The sequence below is a fragment of the Scyliorhinus torazame genome, chromosome 14 (assembly GCF_047496885.1).
Source record: "Scyliorhinus torazame isolate Kashiwa2021f chromosome 14, sScyTor2.1, whole genome shotgun sequence".
Classification (NCBI taxonomy): Eukaryota; Metazoa; Chordata; class Chondrichthyes; order Carcharhiniformes; family Scyliorhinidae; genus Scyliorhinus; species Scyliorhinus torazame.
Window position 1 is genome coordinate 62,758,870 of NC_092720.1, and position 24,739 is coordinate 62,783,608.

The 24,739-nt window shown below is 44.7% G+C and overlaps 1 protein-coding gene across 1 annotated transcript in view; it reads left to right on the forward strand.

Annotated features, from left to right (window-relative positions):
• The window catches only part of lsg1 (large 60S subunit nuclear export GTPase 1), a 40,070-nt gene extending 15,965 nt beyond the window's left edge, over positions 1–24,105 (forward strand). The window contains exons 8-14 of the mRNA XM_072474295.1: positions 7,798–8,223; positions 9,277–9,378; positions 10,266–10,409; positions 16,392–16,515; positions 17,977–18,056; positions 19,698–19,874; positions 23,647–24,105. Coding sequence (XP_072330396.1) covers positions 7,798–8,223; positions 9,277–9,378; positions 10,266–10,409; positions 16,392–16,515; positions 17,977–18,056; positions 19,698–19,874; positions 23,647–23,826 — 1,233 coding nt within the window. The 3' untranslated portion in view covers positions 23,827–24,105. The remainder of the gene's footprint in view (positions 1–7,797; positions 8,224–9,276; positions 9,379–10,265; positions 10,410–16,391; positions 16,516–17,976; positions 18,057–19,697; positions 19,875–23,646) is intronic.
• Positions 24,106–24,739: the final 634 nt, after the last annotated feature.

Consider the following 24,739-nt stretch of genomic DNA (forward strand, 5'->3'; position numbering starts at 1 on the left):
CATGTTGATACTGCTGGGCTCCAGTGGTTACACAGTATGTCCCACTTCCTATATATGCCACCTGGGGCTGGACATGGCTCGCTGCCATCGCCTCCATGGTGCAGTTTATAGGTTCTGCCCCAACAGTCCTGAACCCGCACTGAGGTCGCGCCTCAGTGCCCAGGTGCTGGGGGCACAGGATCACCTGCGCTCCCCGGCTCCGACAGCCCGAGAGGTCAATGCCTGCCACAGCTCGCTCCCGCACTATGACATACGGCGGGACCTTTCCAAAACGAATGTGTACCCCCCCACGAATGACCCCCACATTCTCCACTCGGTACAGCGGCACCGGCTGTGCTGAACTTCCCAAGATTGGGATTCTTACGATGACCCCCAAGATTGTGTGGTTTGATCTCCCACAATCAACCGGTACCTGGTATGCCTCTGAGGCTGCACGGAGCTGGCAAGGACTCAAAACCCTGTGGAATGGGTGCAGCGCTGCCAAGTGCCTGTTGCTAATCCACGAGGGGACCTGACCCTGTCTCAGGTCCTCCAGATTACTCCTCCCCTCTCCTAGCAACCAGGCCCCATACAGCCCACACACTTCATTCTGGGCAGCCTGACCCGATGAATTTCGATCTTCTTTAATTAGCGCGTTAATGGCTTTTGCATGCTCTTCCAATTGCGCGATTATCTCCTTTAGATGGAGGGTCATTGCCACCTCCTCGTGCAAACCCGACCGCACTACTGTGTTCTCATCTCTCAACACTTTTCTCAGCTGGCCTTTTAGCTGATTGATTTGCAAGGCCAGCTCCACAGTATCCATACTGTTGACAATGGATGTCCCCGTATTGAAGGCAGTGAACCCATCGTTGACCAGCCCTCTACGTTGCCGGCTGGAGTCCCCATTAAATTCCCCTGCCCCATGGTACAAATCTTCCACTTCAATGTCCCCAAAATCCAAATTGTGGAATTTCTGGAACATGTCCTTCAGCAGCGCCTGATACAATAGTTCAGTCTTGCGAGGGCACCACGCTGGTAACTTCACCTCGGTTAGATTTAGCACCACCGAGGCAACCGCGTAATGTACCCCCTGATATAATAGTTTCTTTGTGGGGACGAGCAGCAAACCATTTTCGGGCCCCCGGGTGGTGATTGGACAGTTGTGAGGGTCGATTGGTTGGGCTGTGGGTAGGGGCCTCTTTACCTGAACCAGCAGTTCGGTAGCTCTCACGGTTTCTTCCCCTCCGGGGGTTACACATCCTTTCCCATTATGGTCCCAATTTATCCCATGCCCGGCGTCTTGCCACCACCTCACAAAGGTGATTGATGCCCCTTGTGGACATGCCTTGGCCGACCCCCACAAACATAAATAAATGCCCTGGTCGGAAGCCCACCACTTATCCCAGCAAACGGTGATCCTACCCGGTGACCCCGTGATGGTCCGGTAGGTGTTGTTGTCCAGGCGTTCCCAGTCCGAGGACCGATCCCTCATGTCCAGGCTCAGCTTCCTGAGCCACCACCATCTCCCCAAAGGAACGTCCCCCTCATAGGTTAAACACACCCGCCTGCCCTCAGTCACCCTAACCCGGTCAGTCGCCACCTGTATCTCCTCGCAGAGTACAGAGGCCTCTCCATAGGTGAAGCTCTGGTGGCTGGAGTACCTGGTCGAGTTCGACCCCAGCCACCCAGGCCACCTCCCCAGGTGTGAGTAGCGGGCCTGCTCTGTGGCCACCTGGTTTCCCTGTCCGATGGTGACCAGAGGGGCTCTGCCGCCAGAGCACCCATAGACAAAGGACTCTTCTGTCTCGCCTCTGCGTAGTTCTCCCGGTCCCACCATCGCCAAGATCAGCAAACTCCACATCGTCGGGTGCCCCATCTGTAAAAGAGACAAAACACATCCTTGCCTCTACAGAACTACCTACCTTAAAGTGCATGGGTTCTATCCAGCGGCAGCAGCAGCTTCCGCTTTGCAGTTGTGAAATTAACATGAAATTGCCGCAGCCTGTCTGTGGCACTGTGTCCACAGCCCGGCTCCACCAGGGTCCTAGTGCCTGCTGCTATCCGGCGGCAGCAGCAGCTCCCGCTTTGAAGTTGCCGCAGCCTGTCTGTGGTTCTGTGTCCACAGCCCGGCTCCACCAGGGTCCTAGTGCCTGCTGCTCCATCATTATACCATTGCACTAGGCGCTTCTGTGATCCCACGATCCTAAATAACCCACACACCACTACACACTAATTAGAACTAGGAGGGGGAAAATGATATATACAATGCCACCCGTCTCCGGGTGGCCAAATTAAAACTGGACCCCGCTAAACTGGGGCAGTTCACCTGTTTGGACCAACGGCTCGGGCCAGACCGTCCCCTCCCGGGGGTTCGGGCTGCCCCTTGCCTCTCCTTCCCCAACAGGGTTCGGGGATCCCTCAGCGTTCCCTTCTACTCGGGCCCCCTTACTGCGGGACCGGGTTCTAGGGAGGTGTGATGGGGACCATCTTAGAGGGGGCTTGGAGACCCGATTGCTCCTTCGTCCCCTGAATGGTTCCCAAGCCCAAGGTGATACCTCCACTTCCTCTGCCTCCTTAGCCTCTATACTGAGGCAGGCCACCTGACCCACAGGTAAGGGCTTGGGAATCGTTACTGTCCCTGGGCTGGGTGCTTGCAGCACCGTCGTTTTCTTTGGGACTGCCCCTTCGGGACAGCACCTTGTCACCGGTTGTGTGACCGTGGAGTCAGGGACCTCCCCCACCGTCGTTAATTCTACGGGGGGTTTCTCCACTACCACCCCCAGTCTTCCCCCCACCTTGCTCTTTCTTGCCCTTATGGGGTGGAACAATTTAAATTGACTGATGTGGCGTTCGCATGGGTCCCACCTTAAGGGATTTAAACTGCAAATAGCCGCTGAGGCAGCCTCCAGAATGGGACCCTGCACCTGGACCGGACCAGGGTCTGGGGCTAGAACTACCCCTGCGCTCCCTTTTTCCTGAGGCTGCTCCCTGGGTAGTCATACGGGTTCTTGTGGTGTGGGTGCGGGCAGGCCCTGGCCCGTTGCCATTGCCACCTGTCCTGAGCCTTGCAAAAGGGCTAAAATTTTACTTACCTCGATGGTTTCCGGGGCAGCTGCTCCTGCCGCCGGGGTCTGACTCTCTACTGCGGGAGCCCTCTCCTGCTTGCTAGGGTTTTTACATTCCCTCTTGAAATGCCCGGCCTTCCCACACCCGTAGCATACCGGTTTCTTGTCGGAGGTCCGGGTGCCCTCATGCTTCCACTCTCTCTTAGGGGCTGCTGGCACGATTTCATGCACCTTACCCTTAAGGGGCTTTTCCTCACTCCTTTCCCCATTGCGATATGCAAGGGTGAGTTTTCTAAGGACCTCTGCCTCATTAAGGTCCGGACTCTGCGGGTCGAACCAGTGTTCGGCCTTTGCCCTAACGTGAGGGAGACAGTTAGCTACTAGGGTCTTCAGCCAGTGGGCTGTTCTCTCATCTAAATTCTGCCTATCCGCGGGAGTCCCACACGCCTCCACATAGACAGTCCACAGCCTGTCTGCGAACATATTTGGCGATTCCCCTAGCTGCTGCTTGGTTTCCCCCACCCTCATGAAAGGGCTACCCAGATTCAAGCCCATTGCCTCCAGAACAGCAGTCCGTGCTGTCACCCATGTGTCAGGTCGTCCCCCATTCCCAGAGGTCACTGCCCTGCATAGTTGGGGATCTAGGGTCATCAGGAGCATCCTTATTTGCTCCCCCTCGTCGCAGTCATTAATGCTGGCTGCCTGCTCCACCTCCATAAAATGAAGCGACGGATCCCCTTTTGGAGTTAGCCTGGGAACGTGGGCCACCATCCCCCTGAGCGCGGATGCCCCATGAGGAATGATAATGTCGCCCTCAACCAGTCCCCTATCTGCCAGCCCCGCCGGGGGACCATACCTTCTCTGCCTGACAGGGCACATCCGCCCTACCTGGGGTTCCTGCTCCTCCGCCTCACTGTCTGACTCTTCTTCTCCTGTGTCCTCTCGCCCTACCACCCCTGGGTTAACTACCCACACAGGAGATGCTGTTACCTGGGGATCCCTCTCTGCTCCCCTTTGGGCCCGTCCCTTCCTGGACTCCCCGTTCCCCGCCTGCCGACCCGGGCACGATCCCGGTGCCTCAGGAGGCGGTCTATTCCCCTTGGCCTTTGGGGAATCATCCGCTGCGAGGAACACCTTGCCCCTAGGGAACCCCCCTGGACCTACCAGGTGTACCTGTCCCCTGACCTTGGACAAGGTCTCCTCCAACTCCGTTATTCGTGCCTGGCACGGCCCATGGGCACAGTCCCCTACTTCCTCGCGAGCCACTCGGTACGCTGCCTGGATGTCCCGGAACTTCCCCTCCAGCTTCCTACACTGCTCTGTACTCCGAGCATAGAGTTCCTGGAGCCTCCGTTCCTTTTCTTTACCCTCCACTATCTGGCAGTGGAGATAGTCCTTCTCGCACCGGTTAGACTCGCTTTCCTGTAGGCTGCCCCGTTTAATTTCTGCCAATTCCTCCCGCAGTCGTTCCGCTGCGCTAGCGCTGTCCCCTGCGCTGGCCCTCACTTCTCCCAACTCCTGCTCTAATTCTTCGACCCTTTGCTCTGTTTTGACTACCTGCTGGGACAGGCAGACCAGCCAAACTGCCTTCTCCAAGTGCCTTTTGTGCGCCTTACTTTCTGTCCATGCAACCGCTGCCATTACCGGTTGCTCCGCATTGATTAGTTCTGAGACCCAAGGTTTGGTGAGGTTGACCTTTTGCCACATATACGAGAAGATTCTCTCCTCCATTTTACTTCGTTCCCTCACCCCCTCTGCCAAGTCACATACTCCACGCCACCGGGGTCCCTTCGTGGTCGCCATTGTAGAGGGTGCCATCTCTGCTACTCCACTACTGGGCCGATATCTGGGGTTTGAGTATCTGTGTGTGTCTCTCTCCAGCTGGCACTGAAACTTCAGAGGCCAGGGGATGCCGCACTGGGACACCTCCACGGAAGAGAGCACTGAATCAAGCCTGCCGTTTATCCCTAACCGGAAGCCTGAGGCTTATATCACACAGATATCCAGACCCCTACCAATGCCCAGGTGATTCTCTCTCTTGCCGATGGTGCAACACCCACCCGGTTCCTACTTCGCTGGAGTAGCTTTCCCAAGAGAGAGAATAGGACACTGCTGTTTATTACCTAACCAGCAGCCTGTCCTGAGTGAATCGCTCAAGATGACCCTAGATTCTTGAACCCGGAATTAAGGTGAGGAATATCTTAACAATGACTTGGTCAGAGATCGCTGGTGAGAGATTGAAGAATTTAAACGACTCCAATTATCAGCAAATCAAGGTTTATTGCAAACCCCAGGTCAAAATCATCAAACAGAAGAAATTATAATAAAATCTTAAACTCTAACACAAACTAAGTCTATTCAGAAAGTACTATAACGGACACAACGAAAAATCTTATTGTTACACAGTTTTAGCAATGACACAGAACACAAATCAAGTCCCCTTCCCCAAAGCCTCAACCACTATCAAGGTCAAGGGAGTTTCGCAAGCTGCTGCAGGGTACTTACAGTCACAGGCTGCAGGAGGTCAAGTCAAAAGGTGGAGAGGTCAAGCCAAGAGACCCTCAATCGAAACACAGCCCCTTTTATATCCGTTTTACCTGCCCTTTCCTGTGTTCGGCCAGCCCCTTTTGCATTGAATTGGTAAGGTTTAAAGTTCCCGCTGGTCCCGCCCCCTTTGAGCCGGTCAGAGCTGTCGACTTCCGGGTTTCCCTCCCCCTTTGCGTTGTATCGGTCCAAGTTTAAAGTTCCTGCTGGTCCCGCCCCCTTTGAGCCGGTCAGAGCTGTTCGCTTCCGGGTTTTCCTCGCAGGTCCGCTCCTTCCAGCCAGGCAGACCTGCCGCGATTTGAATTTGGCGCCGACTCCGCCCCCTCCTCCCAGTGAGTTCCTGCCGGTGGCTTCTGTCAAGATTGGAGTACCTCCCCCAGGTCCGCCTCCAACTTGGTTTTTTCCACCGTTTATCTTCAAGGGGCTTTTCCAGCGCAATATACTGAACCCAGACAGTCTGCTTTTTAGGATAACAAGGTTAAGCTCTCTTGTGAAGATTTTCAAAGTCTTCCAGCTGCTCCGGAGATGGCTGCTATTCTCACCTTGCTATGTTGATGGGGTGTTAATTGGATTCTGCTCTGTTGGAGGCCAAGTCATTTACATCTGCATGGGGCTATGACCATCCCATTGTCCTGCTTGCAGGCAGGCCCCCTGTGTATTCCCGTGCCCCTTTGTCTGTGTGTTAATCTTATCTCGTTGTCTGGCTCCTTCTTCCTTGTAGCTCCTAGGGGGGGGTTTGTAAATACCTATGCCCCTACTCAGCTCAGCGGATCAAGCCTGCTGGGAAATCTGGTTACGTTCCCTTGGCTGAAAAGTCAGTTTACAGTCTCTGGGTTTTATCCTTGGGCAGTCCAAAAAGGGCCGAATTGCCCGAAAACCTTACAACCCTTCCAGACGTAATATCCCTCCCAGATTGATACGAATTTCAAATTTTGTCTATTTGTAATGGACACATCATTCTTGCATGATAGAACTATTAGCATGTCCCGCAGAGATATCTAGGTCATCCCACACGTTTTTAAAATCGTTTATTTGTTCATGCGATATGGGTGTCACTGACTAGACCAGTGTTTGTTGTCCTTCCTCCTAACGTCAGCAGTTATCTGCTGCTTTTACCTGTAAACTAATTTCCTGTCATATTTTTAAAAGGCAGTGAAACTGGATTAATCTGGAACTGTGTGCAAAAGTCCCTGCAAAAAACTTTTAATCATAGAATTGAATCCCGACAATGCAGAAGGAGGTCATTCGGCCCATGGGGGTACACACCAAACAACGAAAGAGCACTCCACTTAGGCACACCCCCTGCAATCCCATCACCCCACCTAACCTTTGCACACTGAGGGATGATTTAACATGGTCAATCAACCTAACCTGCACATCTGTGGGAGGAAACCCACACAGACACGGGGAGAAAGTGCAAACTCTGCACGTCACCCGAGGCTGGAATTGAACCCGGGTTCCTGTCACTGGGGCAGCAGTGCTGCCCGGGCATACATTTTTATTAGTTTTCAAATGTGACCATTATTTGAATTTTCAACATGTTTCACTTTATGCAAAATGGAGAATTTCTAAAAATGTTATTAGACTTTTGTGCTTTCTTTGCTACTTCATCTACAATGATGTGACAATTCTAATCGGGCAGTGTGAGCAAAGGCCTCCCAGAAAACGATAGAAAGTGACATGTTAAGAAGCACTGTTGATGGTGGTGATTCAGTATGCCCATATTGATAGAATTCACTTAACCGCTGCTTGCCTGCTATTTTAATAAAGGAACGATGCTGGCTTCTCTGAGAAGGCAGGTTAAAATTAAGGAGGCAAGAAAGTGGGGAAGGAAATCAGAATAGATTAAAAAGTCACACCATAATTTTTCACTGTCCATTTTGAGTGTTAGAATTTTGCTAATCAGTTTCTTGCTGGTTATTGTTTTAGTTTAGAATTCCTTCATCAATAGTTTGATTTTATTACAGCTCTAATGTATGCCAGTCTGGCTGCTGCATATTGCTGAATGTTGCTATATAAACACTGGAAATTATTTAATGTTTTGTCAAAATTGGAATATTTGTGTGCCTTGTTTTATTGTTGTCTTCTATTAAACACAAGTATTTCATTGGGTTAAATGTTTTGATCTCCGAACTGTTTAGTGAAATTAGCCACAAATGTAATGGTCCACTGATTTTTTGATGTTTCTGATTTTCATAACATTTAGGGAGAAGAGCCAGAGAGAGAAAGAAGCAACGAGAGTGAAGGTGAAACAGAAGACTCAAGAGAACCTTGCAGTCATTTTGATGCTCGGGAAGGCTTGTGGCCTACTTGTGACACAGATGAAGGTGACTCTACTGAATATGAAGATTGTGAAGATGATGAATTTTGGGAAACTTGTTCAGAAAATGAGACGGAAAATAATATGAGCCAGTCTGATATTACTAGTATAAATCTTACCTCCACTGATGGCTGTGTGGACAGCAACGATGATGACAGGACTGCATGTGCTTCAAGCTCCAATACAGCACAGTTTACAAAACATTGCATCAGCAACCCAAGCCACCTGATGCAGCGAAGTGAACTGTTGGAGATTTTTAAAACTTTGCACAAAGGAAAGTGTGTGAAAGATGGTGAAATCACAGTGGGATTAGTGAGTGAAGATTTTTTCCCCTATTTTTTTGTCTGTTTATTGTTCACGACATTGCAGGTCGGGAGTATGAAATAAAGGATTTAGTCCACCCAGCTGGAATTTCAGCAGGCCCTGCTTCATATTTTGTTTCCTTTCTTGTAATTATATTAATTTTCTACTTTAATTTGTACCTCTATTCCTTTGTTCCCATTTTCCTACTTCTGTTTTTTATTATTATTCTTTTTAACTTGTTATTTTTGTTGCTTAAAGAAAAGATGAAATTGAGCTCAAGCTAAAGAAAAAAGCAAAAGTGTTGTTTTTTAAAATCAGGTGTATTCTAGTTCATGGAGAAATCCAGAATATGGTTATGAAGGGTAGGTCACGAGGTAACTAGTGCAGGTGGTTGATGAAGCTGGCAAATTTGTGGAGTGTAGATTTAATGGTTTTTAAAAGAATGTGTAATGTTGGGAAGGGTATAGAAACCCAGTAAAGCCAGCAACTTGATCTTGGAGTTAGTTGATGGGGCAAATGGAGCAAGTACAAGTGCACAGAATTTCAACTATTCAGTGGGCATTGTTACATAAAATTATGGATTAAAATTATTAATATTGGCAATCAATTAAATTATTTCCAACATTTTATTCAACAAGCTGGATAATTTATTTTGATTAAGTCCATTATTTTAATGTTTTTGAATCCAATGTTCATAGTCAGATCTCAAATATAGGCATCACTTCCTATTTATGCTGGTTGTTTTAAATAGAAAATAAGTGTACCATTCCACTCCTTGATGCTTGCCTCTAAGTTAAAGCCAATTTTAGACATACAATGTTAAAGTTTGATATATTCGGCTGGGTTTTTCATTTTGTAAGCACTTGCCTCAATCTCTACATGCAATCTTACACACTACTGGGTATTCTTTAAACAGAAGCCAATTGTCCCTGCTAATCAGTTTTATAAATAATGATGCACCCTGAATTTCAATGTACTTCTATTTTGGAGATGGGTGATGTAAATTGGGAACATTTGGTCACTGCATTATGTTTGTGTTGATATTCATGTTTTGTTCAACAGGTAGGCTATCCAAATGTAGGCAAAAGTTCAACAATCAATACTATTCTTCAAAATAAAAAAGTTTCTGTTTCTGCAACTCCAGGCCATACAAAACACTTTCAGGTAACTTTTCTTGATATCCTTTAGTGCTGCATTTCTACTCACTTTAATTTATTTGCTGAATTATTTAGAGCAATAGTGAAGAATGGAAATTGAATATTTTACTACTTTTTTTCCAAAGCAAAATGAAGCATTTCTAGATCAGTTACAATACATGTTAATTGTGGAGTAAAGTTCCTCCTATCGTATACTTTATTTAAAAAGATATTGAATGAATGCATGCACTATTATGACATTTTCAATTGTCAGGTTTGTTGCTGTGTGTGTATGCTAATTTACTAAAATTATAAAGTATGGATTTGTGCCCACAAAGAATTGAATTTATGCTCTCTTCGATTGATAACTTTATAGCCGACCAGGTGTTGTAATTTTCATTCTATTTGTCGAGATTGCATACGTTGAAGGACAATGTTTCAACTTCTGATTACTTCATAACTTGGCTTTATAGAATCCCTACAGTGCAGGAGGCCATTTGGCTCATTGCGTCTGCACCTACCCTTTAAAAGACCACCCTACCTATTCATGAAACCCCACTAAAGGCAATTTAGCAGGGCCAAACCTGCACATGTTTGGACTGAGAGGGGAAACCGGAGCACTCGGAGGAAATCCACGCAGACACGGGGAGAACGTGCAAACTCCACACAGTCACCCGAGGTCGGAATGGAACCTGGGTCCCTGGTGCTGAGCCAACAGTGCTAACCATACCTTTTAACTTCAACATTTTCTCGTCCGTATTCTTCAGAAACAATGCAAATGTGTAATTGTATTTATAATGAAATCGTTTTCTGGCTATGTATGAGCAGTTGATGCAGCAAGCATTTGAGTAGAATCTTTAATCCAACTTTAAAATGGCGTCAGCTAATTTCAATTACTGAGTATTTTTCTTTCAGACACTGTATGTGGAGCCAGGTTTATGCTTGTGTGACTGTCCGGGCCTTGTGATGCCATCCTTTGTCTCTACCAAAGCAGAAATGGTCTGTAGTGGAATATTGCCCATAGACCAGATGAGAGACCATGTGCCACCAGTCTCTTTAATATCCTTTCTAGCAAGTTAAATATCAAAACTGGTTGAATTTGCAAAGTATTAATATGTTAACTAAGAAATAATATTCTGTCTTTTGAGAACATTTTTCTTTATTAAAGGGACCAATATACTCGGGAAGAATTTCAACAAGAGATAACCAGATATAAATTTCGCTTTCCTGAGAAGAGTTTTCCTTTTAGTTAAAAATGCAACCCCATGGAAAGGGCTCCTGGCCAGCAATAGATTATGCTTGAAAAATATTTTTAAAATTTTATACGCACAAACTGATTTGCGTGTATTGCTGGAAGGGTGTTGAGCTCACCATAATCATACTGATGGGTAATTTCAGTCAAACATTTTTTTAATCGTTCATGGGACATGGGTGCCCTTAAGGGGGCAGTTAAGAGTCGACCACATTGCTTCAGATCTGGAGTTAAATGTAGGCCAGGTAAGGATAGTAGATTTCCTTCCCTAAAGGAGATGGGTTTTTACAACAATCAGCAATGGTTTCATGGTCATCATTAGACTTTTAATTCCAGATTTCTATTGAATTCATCTACAGTGGTGGGATTTGAGCATTACACTGGGTCTCTGGATTACTAGTCCAGTGACAATACCACTACGCCACTGCCTCCACATAGGTGTACCATCTATAGTTTCCATGAGACTGCATTTTAATTGACAAAACAATAGCTTTTATCAAAAAGGAAGGGTTCTAAGCTTTATTTGTTTTTGTTGGGGCAGGGGAGGTGGGTAGTGGCAAACTGAATTTCAATAGTGTCTCCGCCCCCCTCAGTGTTTTTACTTGGAACTCATTACTCATTTTCCCACATCATTGCACCTCGTCTTTAGAGTATGTGTGATGCTGTGTACACAAGATACATTTTCCAGAATTATTTTTGGCTTTACCTAAGTAAATTAGGTTGAAGATGTTATACATTTTTGAATAAGGTCTGAAGATTGTGGAAAGCATTTTTGTATTTTCTCTTATGCTGGCCAGAATTTTGCAGTCCGTAGCAAATCTCTAGGAAAGCTGCCTGCAAAGATATAACTGGCTCTGTGGCATGGATCTCGCCTTTCCTAACCTTTTTATTTGATCTTGCAATCAATAGAGGGTCTCCAGCTTGCAACAACGGTGTCATTAACTAAGTTAAATAGCCATTATTATTGAATTCCTCTGGGAAGTAACAGGCAGGCTGGGTATAATTTCTCAAAGCTCAATCAAAATTACAACCCAACATGGCCACATGGGTTTAAGTTGGAAGATGAAATGTCGGGGTGGTGCAGTGGTTAGCATTGCTGCCTCATGGCAGTGAGGACCTGGGTTCGATCCCGGCCCCAGGTCACTGTGTGTGGAGTTTGCACATTCTCCCCGTGCCTGCGTGGGTCTCGGCCCCACAACCCAAAGATTTGCAGGTGGCTTGGCCACGCTAAAATTGCCCTGTAATTGGGGGGGAAATAATTTGGTGTACACAATTTATATATTTTGTTTAATTTTCTTTTTTAAAAGATGAAATGTCATAAACTCTTCTAAAATCGTCGGAACAGAAAAATTTGATATTCCGCAAATACGAAATTTAACTTTTTTTATGGCCAGAGAGGTTGTCCAGCAGTAGTTATGACTTGGCACACCAAAAACCCGTTACAACTCATTCAACAAGGCGTAACGTTTTCCAATGCATAAAACCTAGACGCTCATTCATGTCACTTCAGTGATTTCTAATTGATCTCCAGCTGTGAGGATTTCAGCAGTGCCTTCTATGGGGAATCGTGACCACTTAACTTCTTTTGTGCAGACATTGTTATCGACCAGTTGCAAATTAAATTGTGCAGTGAAGTGACAAAAGTAGAAATGCTGGATTAGGACATTATTTTTGGATCGTTGTGTGAGAGTGCTGTGAAACAGACACTATGCTGATTGTTCAACTGAGTTCCTGATCTCAGCCATGATTCTCCGGAATGAAAACGGAACACTTGGAAGAAACTCACGCAGATGGTCACCCAAGGCCTGAATTGAATCCAGGTCCATGGTGCAGCAATGCTAACCACTGTGCCACCCCTGATGTTTTGTCATCCCTCAGCTGGCACCAACATATGTTGATCAGTGGTTATGTTCCCCAATCCCCTCAGTTATACACAGTTATAAACAGAGGCCTTGTTCATTGTGGCAGGCGACTTCAATAAGGCCAACCGAGTGCACTGCCAAAATTCCTCCACATTTCCTGTCCCATCACGGACGACAACTCTCTTGACCACTGCTACTCAAAAATCAAGGGCGCCTACCGCTCCATTCCCCGACCGCACTTTGGGAAATCAGACCATAAGACGGTGCTCCTTCTCCCGGCATACAAGCAGAAACTCAAACGGGAGAATCCAGCTAAGAAGGTTGTGCAGTGCTGGTCCGAGGAGACAGAAGAGCTCTTACGTGACTGCTTAGAGACAGTGGACTGGTCCATATTTAAGAACTCAGCGACCAACTTAAATGAGTATGCCACCACCATCACAGACTTCATCAGCAAATGTGTGCACGACTGCGTGCCAAAGAAAGCAGTACGTGCGTTCCCCAACCGGAAACCATGGCTCAATCGCGAGATTGACTCCCTTCTGAAGGACAGATCTGAGGCTTTCAAGACAGACGACCCTGACCTATACAAGAAATCCAGGTATGACCTCCCGAACAGGTAACCAACAATCTGCTGTCGAGTGCCCCAGCAGCCCATAAATCACCCATACCCACCATCACTGCTTCCAAATTCAGATCAGCCTTCCTGAAAGTGAACTCTCGGTAGGCGACGGGCCTTGACGGGATCCCTGGTTGTGCACTCAGAGCCTGCGCGGACCAGCTGGCCGAGGTATTCGCGGACATCTTTAACCTGTCCCTACTCCACTCCGAGGTCCCTATCTGCTTCAAGAAGACAGTCATCATACCGGTACCAAAGCAGAACCAGGCAACGTGCCTCAATGACTACCGTCCGGTGGCCCTGACTTCAGTTGTAATGAAGTGCTTTGAGAGGTTGGTCATGAAGCTCATTACCTCCATACTCCCAGAAGGCCTTGATCCATTGCAATTCGCATACCGCCGCAACCGGTCCACAGCAGATGCCATTTCCCTGGTCCGACACTCATCCCTAGAGCATCTCGACAACAAGGACTCCTACATCAGACTCCTATTTATTGACTACAGCTCCGCCTAAAACACCATAATCCCAGCCAAGCTCATATCAAAACTCGAAAACCTGGGACTTGGCTCCACACTCTGCAACTGGATCCTCGATTTTCTGACCAACAGACCACAATCAGTAAGAATGAACAACAACACCTCCTCCACAATAGTCCTCAACACCGGGGCCCTGCAAGGCTGAGTACTTAGCCCCCTACTCTACTTCCTGTACACACATGACTGCGTGGCAAAACTTGGTTCCAACTCCATCTACAAGTTTGCTGATACGACCATTGAGGGCCGGATCTCGAATAACGACGAGTCAGAATATAGGAGGGCGAAAGAGAACCTAGTGGAGTGGTGCAGCGACAACAATCTCTCCCTCAATGCCAGCAAAACTAAAGAGCTGGTCATTGACTTCAGGAAGCAAAGTACTGTACACACCCCTGTCGGCATCAACGGGGCCGAGGTGGAGATGGTTAGCAGTTTCAAATTCCTCGGGGTGCACATCTCCAAAAATCTGTCCTGGTCCACCCACGCCGCGCTACCACCAAGAAAGCACAACAGCGCCTGTACTTCCTCAGGAAACGAAGGAAATTCGGCATTAACCCTTACAAACTTTTACAGATGCACCATAGAAAGCATCCTATCAGGCTGCATCCCAGCCTGGTATGGCAACTGCTCGGCCCAGGACCGCAAGAAACCTCAGAGACGTGAACACCGCCCAGTCCATCACACGAACCTGCCTCCCATCCATTGACTCCATCTACAGAATAATATACAGGGGAAAGCGGCCAGCATAATCAAAGATCCCTCCCACCCGGCTTACTCTTCCAACTTCTTCCATCGGGCAGGAGATACAGAAGTCTGAGAACACGCACAAACAGACTCAAAAACAGATTCTTCCCCACTCACCAGACTCTTAAATGACACTCCTATGGACTGACCTCATTAACACTACACCCTGTATGTTTCATCCGGCGCCAGTGCTTATGTAGTTACATTGTGTGGAACTTGCTGCTAGTTGATTTCTACTCTGGTCGCAGTCTCCCGCTGTTTTGCAGCACCATGTTCCCTCAGCTCATCTCACTCAATTCAAGTGCTTCTGCACCTCTCAGGACACCTCAATACCCGCAATACGACAAGATCATTCAGCCACTAACTGGACGATATCAAGAGCTTTCTGATTGAATGAAATAGCGGAACCGGTCTTTCAGCTTGGTTAACTGGAGCATGCTAGATAATAGAAATGTTACTGTGATACATCGTCATAAAATCCTTTCAAGTAAGATCTGGTCTTTGCAGAATCTATTTGCAAGATCAAAATACTCTGTTCAAACAATGGATGCCAAACAGAATAACAAAAACATACGATAGTCACCATAGTTGTCTGACTTCGAGCTATCCTAATAAGTATATGTTGATGATGTAAAATCCAGTGATGCATTTTAAATTGTTTCTAACACCAGGATAGACTGAGCCTTCTCTTACTTCCTGTTTTAATAAGGCAATGCATTTTTTTCCCTGACTTTGCATATTCCTTTTCGTGTAATTGACAACATCACTGAAGAAATGGAATCATCACTGAAGAAATGGAATTAAGGGTCGTTCTGAATGTAGCTATGAGCCATTGATGGCAGGAAATCTAATTTAGACACTTTTATACCTTGCAGGCTGGCTGTGAAATGTCATGTGGGAAAATAAAAATGTAATGGTTTCCCATGCTCGGGTGCTTTAATGCTTTCATTATTTATTTTTGGTTTCATGGGAATCTCCCCTGCTCTCCTCTCTTCCACCCCCACCACCTGCAACAAAACTTGGTGATAACGTCTAGATCCACCAAATCATGTTACTGCTGCTATCACTCTACATTTTGTGAGTGAGCAAGATCATTTCCTAATAATGTTTTAAATAGTACTGAACTAACAATGAAAAATACTGAAGCAGTATGTGAAACCTCGCAAACAAGAAACCCAATCAAACTGTTCCCTTTTACCTACCCGATTCAAACCAGTAAATTATTGGTGTTGCCAGTCTTTAGAAACTAAGTGATGACCATACTCAGCTGCCATATTCTTCCCTTTGAAGTGCAAGTATAAGTTTTATCTACAATTTGAGTTTAATTTTAAAAGTAACTCGCTCATTATTCTGGTGTGGTTACATAAATAGAAATGATTGGGTTGATGCAGGGAAAATATAGTTTGGATGTTGACCCTTTAGCACCATTTTGACAAAGGAGCTATACTCAACCTATTCTTACTTTTCAAATGCCTACAAACTTTCTTTTTGGCTCTCCTGATCAGTGTGGTCTCGACTGGGTATTACACATATTGGTGATTTTGCAGTTTGACACTGAGCTGGTAATTTAAGCAGACAACTGAAAATAACCCCTTAACTGGATGGTTTGACTACAATTTGGTTGATAGCAGTGAGCTTAGACTTTTTTTTTAAAATTCATTTTTACTTTATCTGGGCAGACAATATATCAGGGCTTCCAAAACTGTGTTGGGATTGTCAGCTCCGTGGCAGCAATAACAGCTGTGAGGCAATTTCTCTTTCTTTTTTTTTCTATTGGTGGCTATAAACTTATGGACAGATCTTTGTGGCTGCCAAAAAATAAAGCATGTGAAAAGGTAAGTGTTTGTAAACGCTGTAGTTTAAATAATACCCACCACACTGAACACCTCTCTCATCCCACCCCCCAGCCAGTCATCTGTATATTTGCTTTTGACTGGGTTAAAACAATTTCAAAAGTGTCTTCCTGCATGTTGTGGGTTGCAGTTATTCACATCAATTTTTACATTGTGTGCGCAAGTTCCTTAACCAGGCTATGTCTGCCAGCGTATTCCGAGGCACATTTTGGAAGCCACATATGGAATTAACATAATCCGACCCAGAGAGGATGAAAATCCAGATAGACAACCTACTTCTGAGGAATTATTAACTGCCTATGGATGTAAGTCTGCAATAAATTTTAAATTTTTATTAGCATTGCTCTTAAATTGTGAACAATGTTCACTTTAATATGTTGCCTGGCTTCATAATTAGTAGTCTGGTTCTAACAAAAAGCCTGTACCCAAAATATTCATGTGACTCTTAACTTCTTCTACTGATTGACCTGTCCTGCATACTAATCATTTTTAATAATACTTAAGAGTTATAAGAGTATGAGTAAGCTAAAGTTGCAACTTGACTGTTTTATTGGTGACCTGATCTTCCTCAATATTTCATGAGAGGGAAGAGAATATGTTAGAGTTGAGGCTGTCGTATAGTAAACTTACACCTGCCTCTTGAGCCATAGCTTTACATACCGAGTTTCTATCCCACTTGTCTTCTCATCTCTATTTGAAGGGGGAAGAACATTTAGTTGAGTCTCTTGGCTACAACTTTTATGCCGAAACTTCAATGCCATATTTGTCAAACCTTGTTTTGATTAGACTGACTGGAGTGTGTTGCTAACTTTTGGTTGGTTCAATTGGCTCTGTTTTATAACCTTTGCTCTAGAGTTGCCAGGTATCTTTATGATACCTCCACGAGGTTCAAGTTCAAGTAATGATCAATAACTCAACACACCAATTAGTAAGATTCAAATCCAAACACATTTATTATACACAGTAAATCACTACTCATGCATAAACTCTACTTTCTAGGCTATTTCTATACTTGGGTTCGGACTGGCCCACCAGGTATGGGGAACAAATGGCCTTTTGTTCAGGTCCTGAGTCTGCGGGATTCAAAAGCTGGTATGGACTGGTAGCTAGGAGCACCTATCTCGTAGCGAGCGTTGACTTGAGACTTACTTGCTTGGAGTCAACAAGACCGGTCACTGTCAAGGGTTGGTTCAAGTTGCTGAGTGACCCTGCCAAAGAAGGACGATTTGAACTTGGGGGCTTTACTTTATAGTCCCCAGGGGCTTCCCGCCCTTCAGGGTGGACCCCATACCTGGTTCCAAGTGATTGGACTACTTTCCGATCACTTGGATCGATTTTGCCAATGCTGGAGCGGTTCCCTGATCGTTGGGCGGTCCTAAGTGTCCGTTGGCCTTCCTTTGTCTTGGCTCCTGCTGGCGCCGAGGAATCTGGCTTGGCTTTGTTTACCTTAACTGTTGCCATTGTGCCTGGGAATCGCACATTACTATGTAGATGGCTGCTACATTACTATGCAGATGGCTGCTGGTTTCGGTGCTATCTGGTTGTTTTGCAGGTTCCAATATACATGATCTCTGTATTTGCTAGTCTTTGCCTGTGTTGGCTGAATTTCCCTTCAGCCTTTGCGGTTCTCCATTTTAAGTCGGGAAGTGGCCAACTCAGGTGGTTACAAGTGTAATATATTTATTAAGAGCATAATATTCTTATTACTGGAAACGTCCAATAAAGAATTCAGGAACTCCATTAACCAATGTGTTGCTTTCTTATAGACATGAGAGGTTTTATGACTGCACATGGACAACCAGATCAACCGAGAACAGCTCGATATATTTTGAAAGATTACGTGACAGTGAGTAAACTGACTACCGTGTTGTTAATGTTTACATTTGTGAATGATTACATGCAAATGTATTGCTGTCAGTGTAAAGAAAATTGCTGAGATAATGATGCCCAAATTAATGGTTATTTTCTTGCATATTAAGTTGGAAAACTGGCTAAAATGTTAAGTGGAGTGAGGAGCAGGCTATTAGATTAGACTGAAGCATAGTCCTCCAGGAATCTGTATTAAGGCTACTTTTTTACATTAACAACTCTGAGTTGGTTATACAGAACATAATTTAAATGTTAGCAGGTGACACAAAGCTTGGAAATGTAGTAAACCGCGAGGAGGATGGTAAAATACTTCAGGAGATGCAATACTGAAGAAATGGGTCGATGAAATTTAATGCAGAGAAGTGTGAAATTATGCATTTTTGAAGGAAAAATGAAGGGTGCAATATAAATTAAATGTACTATTTTAAAGAGTGTGTAGGCAGAGATACCTGGGAGTTCACTTACACAGATCTTTTGAAGGTGAAGGGACAGTTTGCCAAGAGAAGGTTGAGGGGAGATACGATGAGAGGTATTTAATTATGAATGATTTTGATTAAGTAAGGAAGGAGAAATTGCTCCTAGTGGCAGAAGGACCGATTTAAGGTAATTGGCAAAAGAAATCCGGGGTAAGATTTGGGAATAAAATTACAGCATGAACTGTTGCAACCATTGCCTGAAAGGGTGGTGGAAATTCAATATTAACTGGATTTATATTTGGAACAGAAACATTTTCAAATAATTCTAACCTGTTTCTAATTGAAGTAAAGTACAATTCTCCACAATTAGTTTTTTTAAAATGTATTTATGGGATGTGGGCTTTGCTAGCTAGGCCAGCATCCCACATTGCTCTTGAGAAGGCGGTGGTGAGTTACCTTTTGAACTACTGCAGTCCGTGTGTAGATACACCTACAGTGCTGTTAGGGAGGGAGTTCCAAGATTTTGACCCAGCAACAATGAAGGATGTCAGGAAAAGAAGCAAATTACTGCGGATACTGGAACCTAAAACAAAAACAGAAAATACTGGACAATCTGAGCAGGTCTGACAGCATCTGGAGAGAGAAGGAAGCTAACGTTTCGAGTCTGTCATGTCATGTCATCCTGTCATGTTAGGATGGTGAGTGACTTGGGAGGGGAACTTCCAGGTGGTGATGTACTCATGTGTCTGCTGCCCTTGTCCTTCTGGATTGTAGCTGTCATGGCTTTGGGAGGCTAAATCCTACAGGGCAATAATTTGTGCATAATTATATATAATGCCATTATTGTCTCTTTTGCGATGATAACGTTTTCTTTGAACAACTGTAATTTAAGAACAGAACCTTTTTTTCCAAAGCTTAGTTGTGGAGCATTTCTCCAAAAATGTTCAGCTGACATTGGGGTTTTGAAATGAAGGCTATACAATAAGTATGTATAAACTGTGGAGTTGGCAGATGGTCATCGAGAAGAGAATGGTTTCCCTTGCCATGTCTCAAATGTGATTCACAAAATGATTTACTTTGGTGCATTTGCTTTCGATTATATTACCAAATACAGCCACAATTTTCATCTGACAGGAAAGTTTGTAACCAAATATGAAAAGATTTTGTACTTTGATATGTCTGTTTCCTGCTTTAAATTCCAGGGCAAGCTGTCGTACTGCCACTCTCCACCAGGCATTGATCCTGCTCATTTCCAATTCCAGCACACTAAATTTGAAGAATGTGCTGTTTTAGGTGATGAAAATGGTACACAGCTAAAAGAGAAGCAGCGTAAAGGAAAACAAATTGAAAATTATGTGGATAAAAGCTTCTTTCACCAGGTAGGGAAATACAGCAAATAAAATGAATAAGGATGTGATTCTTGAAACTTATTGGGTTTCAAATGCTAAGAACCTGATGTGAGTGGGAAAATATATTAAGCCATAACATCAGAGCTCCACAGTGTCAGATTGGGAGGGGGGTTCCCCCAAAGAGGCACTGGGAATATGTCTTGGAAGTTCCCAAAAAAGGGTTTGCTGGCAATTGCTCAGGTGTGCTAACTTCCTCGGGACAATTGCTCTGCGCTGAGAACCATCTGAAAATGTAATTTAAATCGCCAATTTTAGGTGGTTCCATCGGGGCTATATCTGTAGTTTCCCAGAAAAAATAGAATTACAAACTCTTCTGTCTTGTGGGTAACTATTATGAACACCCAGACTGTCACCAGCAGGACTGATTTATCATCCTCCTCCCTCTCCCTCTGCACCACAGTATTCTCCAACACCCCGACTACCTGAGCTGACCTCCCAAATCCTAGCCACTAATCTTCTAGAATGCTGACAATGCAGAAGAGTCCATTGGGTCTGCCGGCCCTCTGAAAGAACACCCTACCTGGGCAGACTACCCTACTTTATCCTTGTAACCCCATCTAACCTGGGACATTGAGGGGTAATTTTAGCATGGCCAATCCACCTAACCTGCACATCTTTGGACTAGGTGGAAACCCACACAGACACAGGGAGAACATGCAAACTCCACACAGTCACCCAAGGCAGGAATTGAACTCTGGTCCCTGGTGCTCAGGCAGCAGTGCTAACCACTGTGCCTTCTCCCAGGCCTGTCAATTTCACTGGACCCTTTAAATTTCCCTGCTTTATGGGAGTTAGTGCATCATAAAAGGGTGCATGGCCTCCTTGAATCCACCGGCGTCGGACTGGGCTGGGGCCTGCGAGGAGACTTTTGATGTAGGCTCCAAGCAGTTCCAGCATTGGAAATGTCGGCGTAATTTTCAAGACTAGTTAAGTGTGCGCTGATTTCTTCTAATTCCAGCGGCCATATCTTTCAAACACTAATTGGAAATTATGGCCCATTATGAATTCTGTTTTGTTTTTTTACCTGTAATAGAGAAAATTCTAGATGTTTATGCTGAAAATAAACTTCTCCTTCTTCCTCACCAGAACATGCCGGTCCTGAATTCCTATCAACTGACATTTTAAAGCCTCCCACATGCCAGATATTGATTTACCCTCCAACATCTGCCCCCAAACTAGATTCTTCCGTTCCTACCAAATATTGTTATAATTAGCCTTTCCCCAATTTAGCACCGTTATGGGCCAGAGTTCACAGAACCCCAAAGTGTAACATGGAGTTCACATGACCCACAACTTTTAATAGATTGTGGGGTTATGGGGAACACAGGCCTACTTTATAGATGTGATGCAACAGAAATCCACAGTACTTCTAAATTAAACACTGTTTCTTTATAAAACCAGTTAACACTATAAATCCACAGTAAACATCTTAACAACTATCAACACCAATAAATCCCCCAAAGAATACAGTACTCTCTAAGTAACTCTTAATCTTTCCTTGCACCTTTTGTAAGACAAAAAGAACCCTTTTTACAGAAAGAAATCAGGTTTAACTTCTCTACTGAGAACAGTTAACATTTTGAAATCACCAAATGAATATTCTTTAGCTTGCAAAGATTCAGACGCATCTTGCTGTGACTGCAGCTTCTCCAAATCTAAAACGAAACTAAAACACCCTGTAGCTGCAAGTCCAGAGTAAAAACAGACAGACAGCCCAGCTCCACCGACACTGACATTACTGATAAACACCCATTTCTTAAAGGTACATCCACTACAGCTATTTTATAAACTCCCATTTCTTAAAGGTACTCTCACATGACAGCACCTTCACCCAAGGACTATTATCTTTATTCAACAGTACTGTAAAACTTACTGAATTATAGTACTGTTCCCAAAATACTCCCCTACTGAAACTTCGAAGACCTGGCCAAGCTCATTCCCCAATACCAGATCCAGTACGGCCCCTTCCTAGTTGGACTATCTACATATTGTTTCAAGAAGCACCTCTTGGTGTTCCTTACAAACTCTGTTCCATCCAAGCCCCTAGCACTAAGTGAGTCCCAGTCAATATAGGGGAAGTTAAAATCCTGTTGCTTTTACACCTTTACAGATTCTTCCTACATATCTGCTCTATCTCCCGCTGGCTGTTGGGAGGCATATAGTAAACCCCCAACATTGTGACTGCACCCTTCCTATTCCTGAGCTCTGCCCATATTGCCTCGCTGCATGAACCCTCTGAGGTATCCTCACATAGTACAGCTGTGATATTCTCAACCAGCAGTGAGATTCCCCATCCCTATTGCATCCCACTCTATCCCACCTGAAACATCTAAATCCTTGACCGTTTAGCTGCCAATCCTGTCCCTCCCTCAACCAAGTCTCTGTAATGGCAACAACATCGTAGTTCCAAGTCTAATCCAAGGTCTTAATCTGCCTTGCCTGTTATACTTCTTGCATTGAAACAAATCAGACCACCAATCCCGATATATTTTGCAACATCTCCCTGCCTGCTTTGCCTAGTTCTTACTGGCCCTATTCTCTAGTTCCCCCTCAATTATTTCACGTTCTGACCTATTGCTCCAGTTCCCACACCCTGCCACATTAGTTTAAACCCTCCTGTGTGACACTAGCAAACTTCGCGGCTAGGATATTTATGCCCCTCCAGTTTTTAGATGCAGCCAGTCCTTGTACAGGTCCCACCTGCCCGGAAGAGATCCCAATTGTCCAGATATCTGAACGCCCTCCCCCTTTCCTACACCAGCTGTTTAGCCATCTGTTTAACTGTACTATCTTCCTATTTCTAGTCTCACTGGCACGTGGCACGGAGTAATCCCGAGATTACAGCCCTAGAGATCCTGTTTAACCTTCTACCTAACTGCCTGAACTTATGCTGCAGGACCTCGTCATTCTTCCTACCTATGTCGTTAGTACCAATATGTACCTCTGGCTGTTCACCCTCCCCTTTCAGAATGCCCCCTGCCTGTTCAGAAACATCCTAGACCTTGGCACCAGGATACCATCTTGGAGTCTCTTTCATGTCCACAAGTGTCTATTTGTGCCCCTGACTATAGAATCCTCTGTAATTATTGCTCTTCTGCACTTTGTCCCTCCCTGCTTAACAACCGAGCCAGTTGTGGTGCCACTCCTCTGGCTGCTGCTAAGCCATCTCTCTTTCTCCCCCTCCCCAGTAGTATGCAAAAGGGTATGCTTGTTAGAGAGGAGGACATCCACAGGGGATTTCTGACTGACTGCCACTTCTAGCGGTCACCCATCTATCTTCCTGCACCTTGGGTGTAACCATGTCTTAAACCACTGTCTATGGCTCTTTCCACCACCGAAGTGCATCCAACTGCTGCTCCACCTGATCTATGCAGTCTGTGAGGAGCTGCAATTTGGTGCACTTCTTGCATATGTAGTTCTCGTGGAGTGCTGGAAGCTTCACGGACCTCCCACATCTCAGAAGTGAAGCATTTTACCCCTGTAACTGACTTTATACTAAATATTTGCCAACTAGAAAATATATCTAGTATATTCTACTGTAACCAGATTCAGAAAATATGGTTTCAAAATTTGAGGTGTTTGGTGCCCTATTTACAGGGTCCTTTCATCGATACAATCCTCAACCTGGATTTCTTCATTCTTGCGTGGCAGAGCTTTGTCTTGTTAATTGAACCAGTTTCGGTAACATTCTCAAAATGATTGAAAATTGACTAATAAAATATGTATTGTGTACTTGTTAAAGGAGAATATACGTGCTTTGACAAAAGGAGTTCAAACGACAATGGGATTAAAGCTTGGCAATAGCCAAACACCGATGACTGTAACATGCGTGGAAAATGTGGCAGAGAAACCATGGAAAAAGCATGGCAACAGGAATAAGAAGGAAAAACTACGGAGACTTTGTAAACACCTGGACGGGTGAACTGCACCTAATATCATGAGGGCAGTTACCCTAATTAACTAAATTTTACATGGGCAATAAGTAATGGGAGTACATGCAGCATGTCAAGAGGAAAGTAATCAATATGTTATACAATACATGCTGGAGGAGACAACTTTATGAAATGCAACTGAAGTAATTCTTTGCGATTCACTTGGAATTTCCCATCTAGTAGGCAGAATTTGTTATGATAAAACTTTAAATATCTTTTCCAAATATGTGAATAAATGATTCTGCTGTTGAATACAGCAGTAAAATATACATTTTGTATGTACTACTTGACTGTCATTTACTAACTGAGATGAGACCATTATATTTATTTTGATCTGTTTGAAAATGATACAAAATATTTTCCCTAAAAATGGCTATGTATGTTTGCAGTGTAAAGTGCTCCGAAGAACTAATTGCCAATTTTGGAGATTAACAATGGAATGAGGTTTCCACCAGTTTTTAAACTGTTTTTGTGAGCTGGGCAAGATCTGGAGTTTATGATATTGAATTTCAGATTTACTTGCTCATGCGTACTGGGTAAATGTTGTCCGTTTTGGTACCAAGTGTTTAACAGGCAGTGTGGGTATAAACACAGCATTCCTATGGAGAAAGGAAGAGACAAAACAATGCAATAATACTGCTAAGAATCTCCAGTTACTGAATTTATGACGTGGATAGCAGTTGTGAAGATACTCCTCATACAAATCCTCAAGAACTAAGCAAAGATGTGCGAAATGATACAATTCAGGAGGATGGGGATATTGGGGTTATATGTAAATGGTGCACAATGAACAATTATTCAGTTTATGCCACAAATGCTAGAAGTTACAGTAACTTGTAAATTATTAGGGTTTTTTTTTCCCTCACCTGTGGAATAAAATGGAATATGTAGGCATGCAGTAAT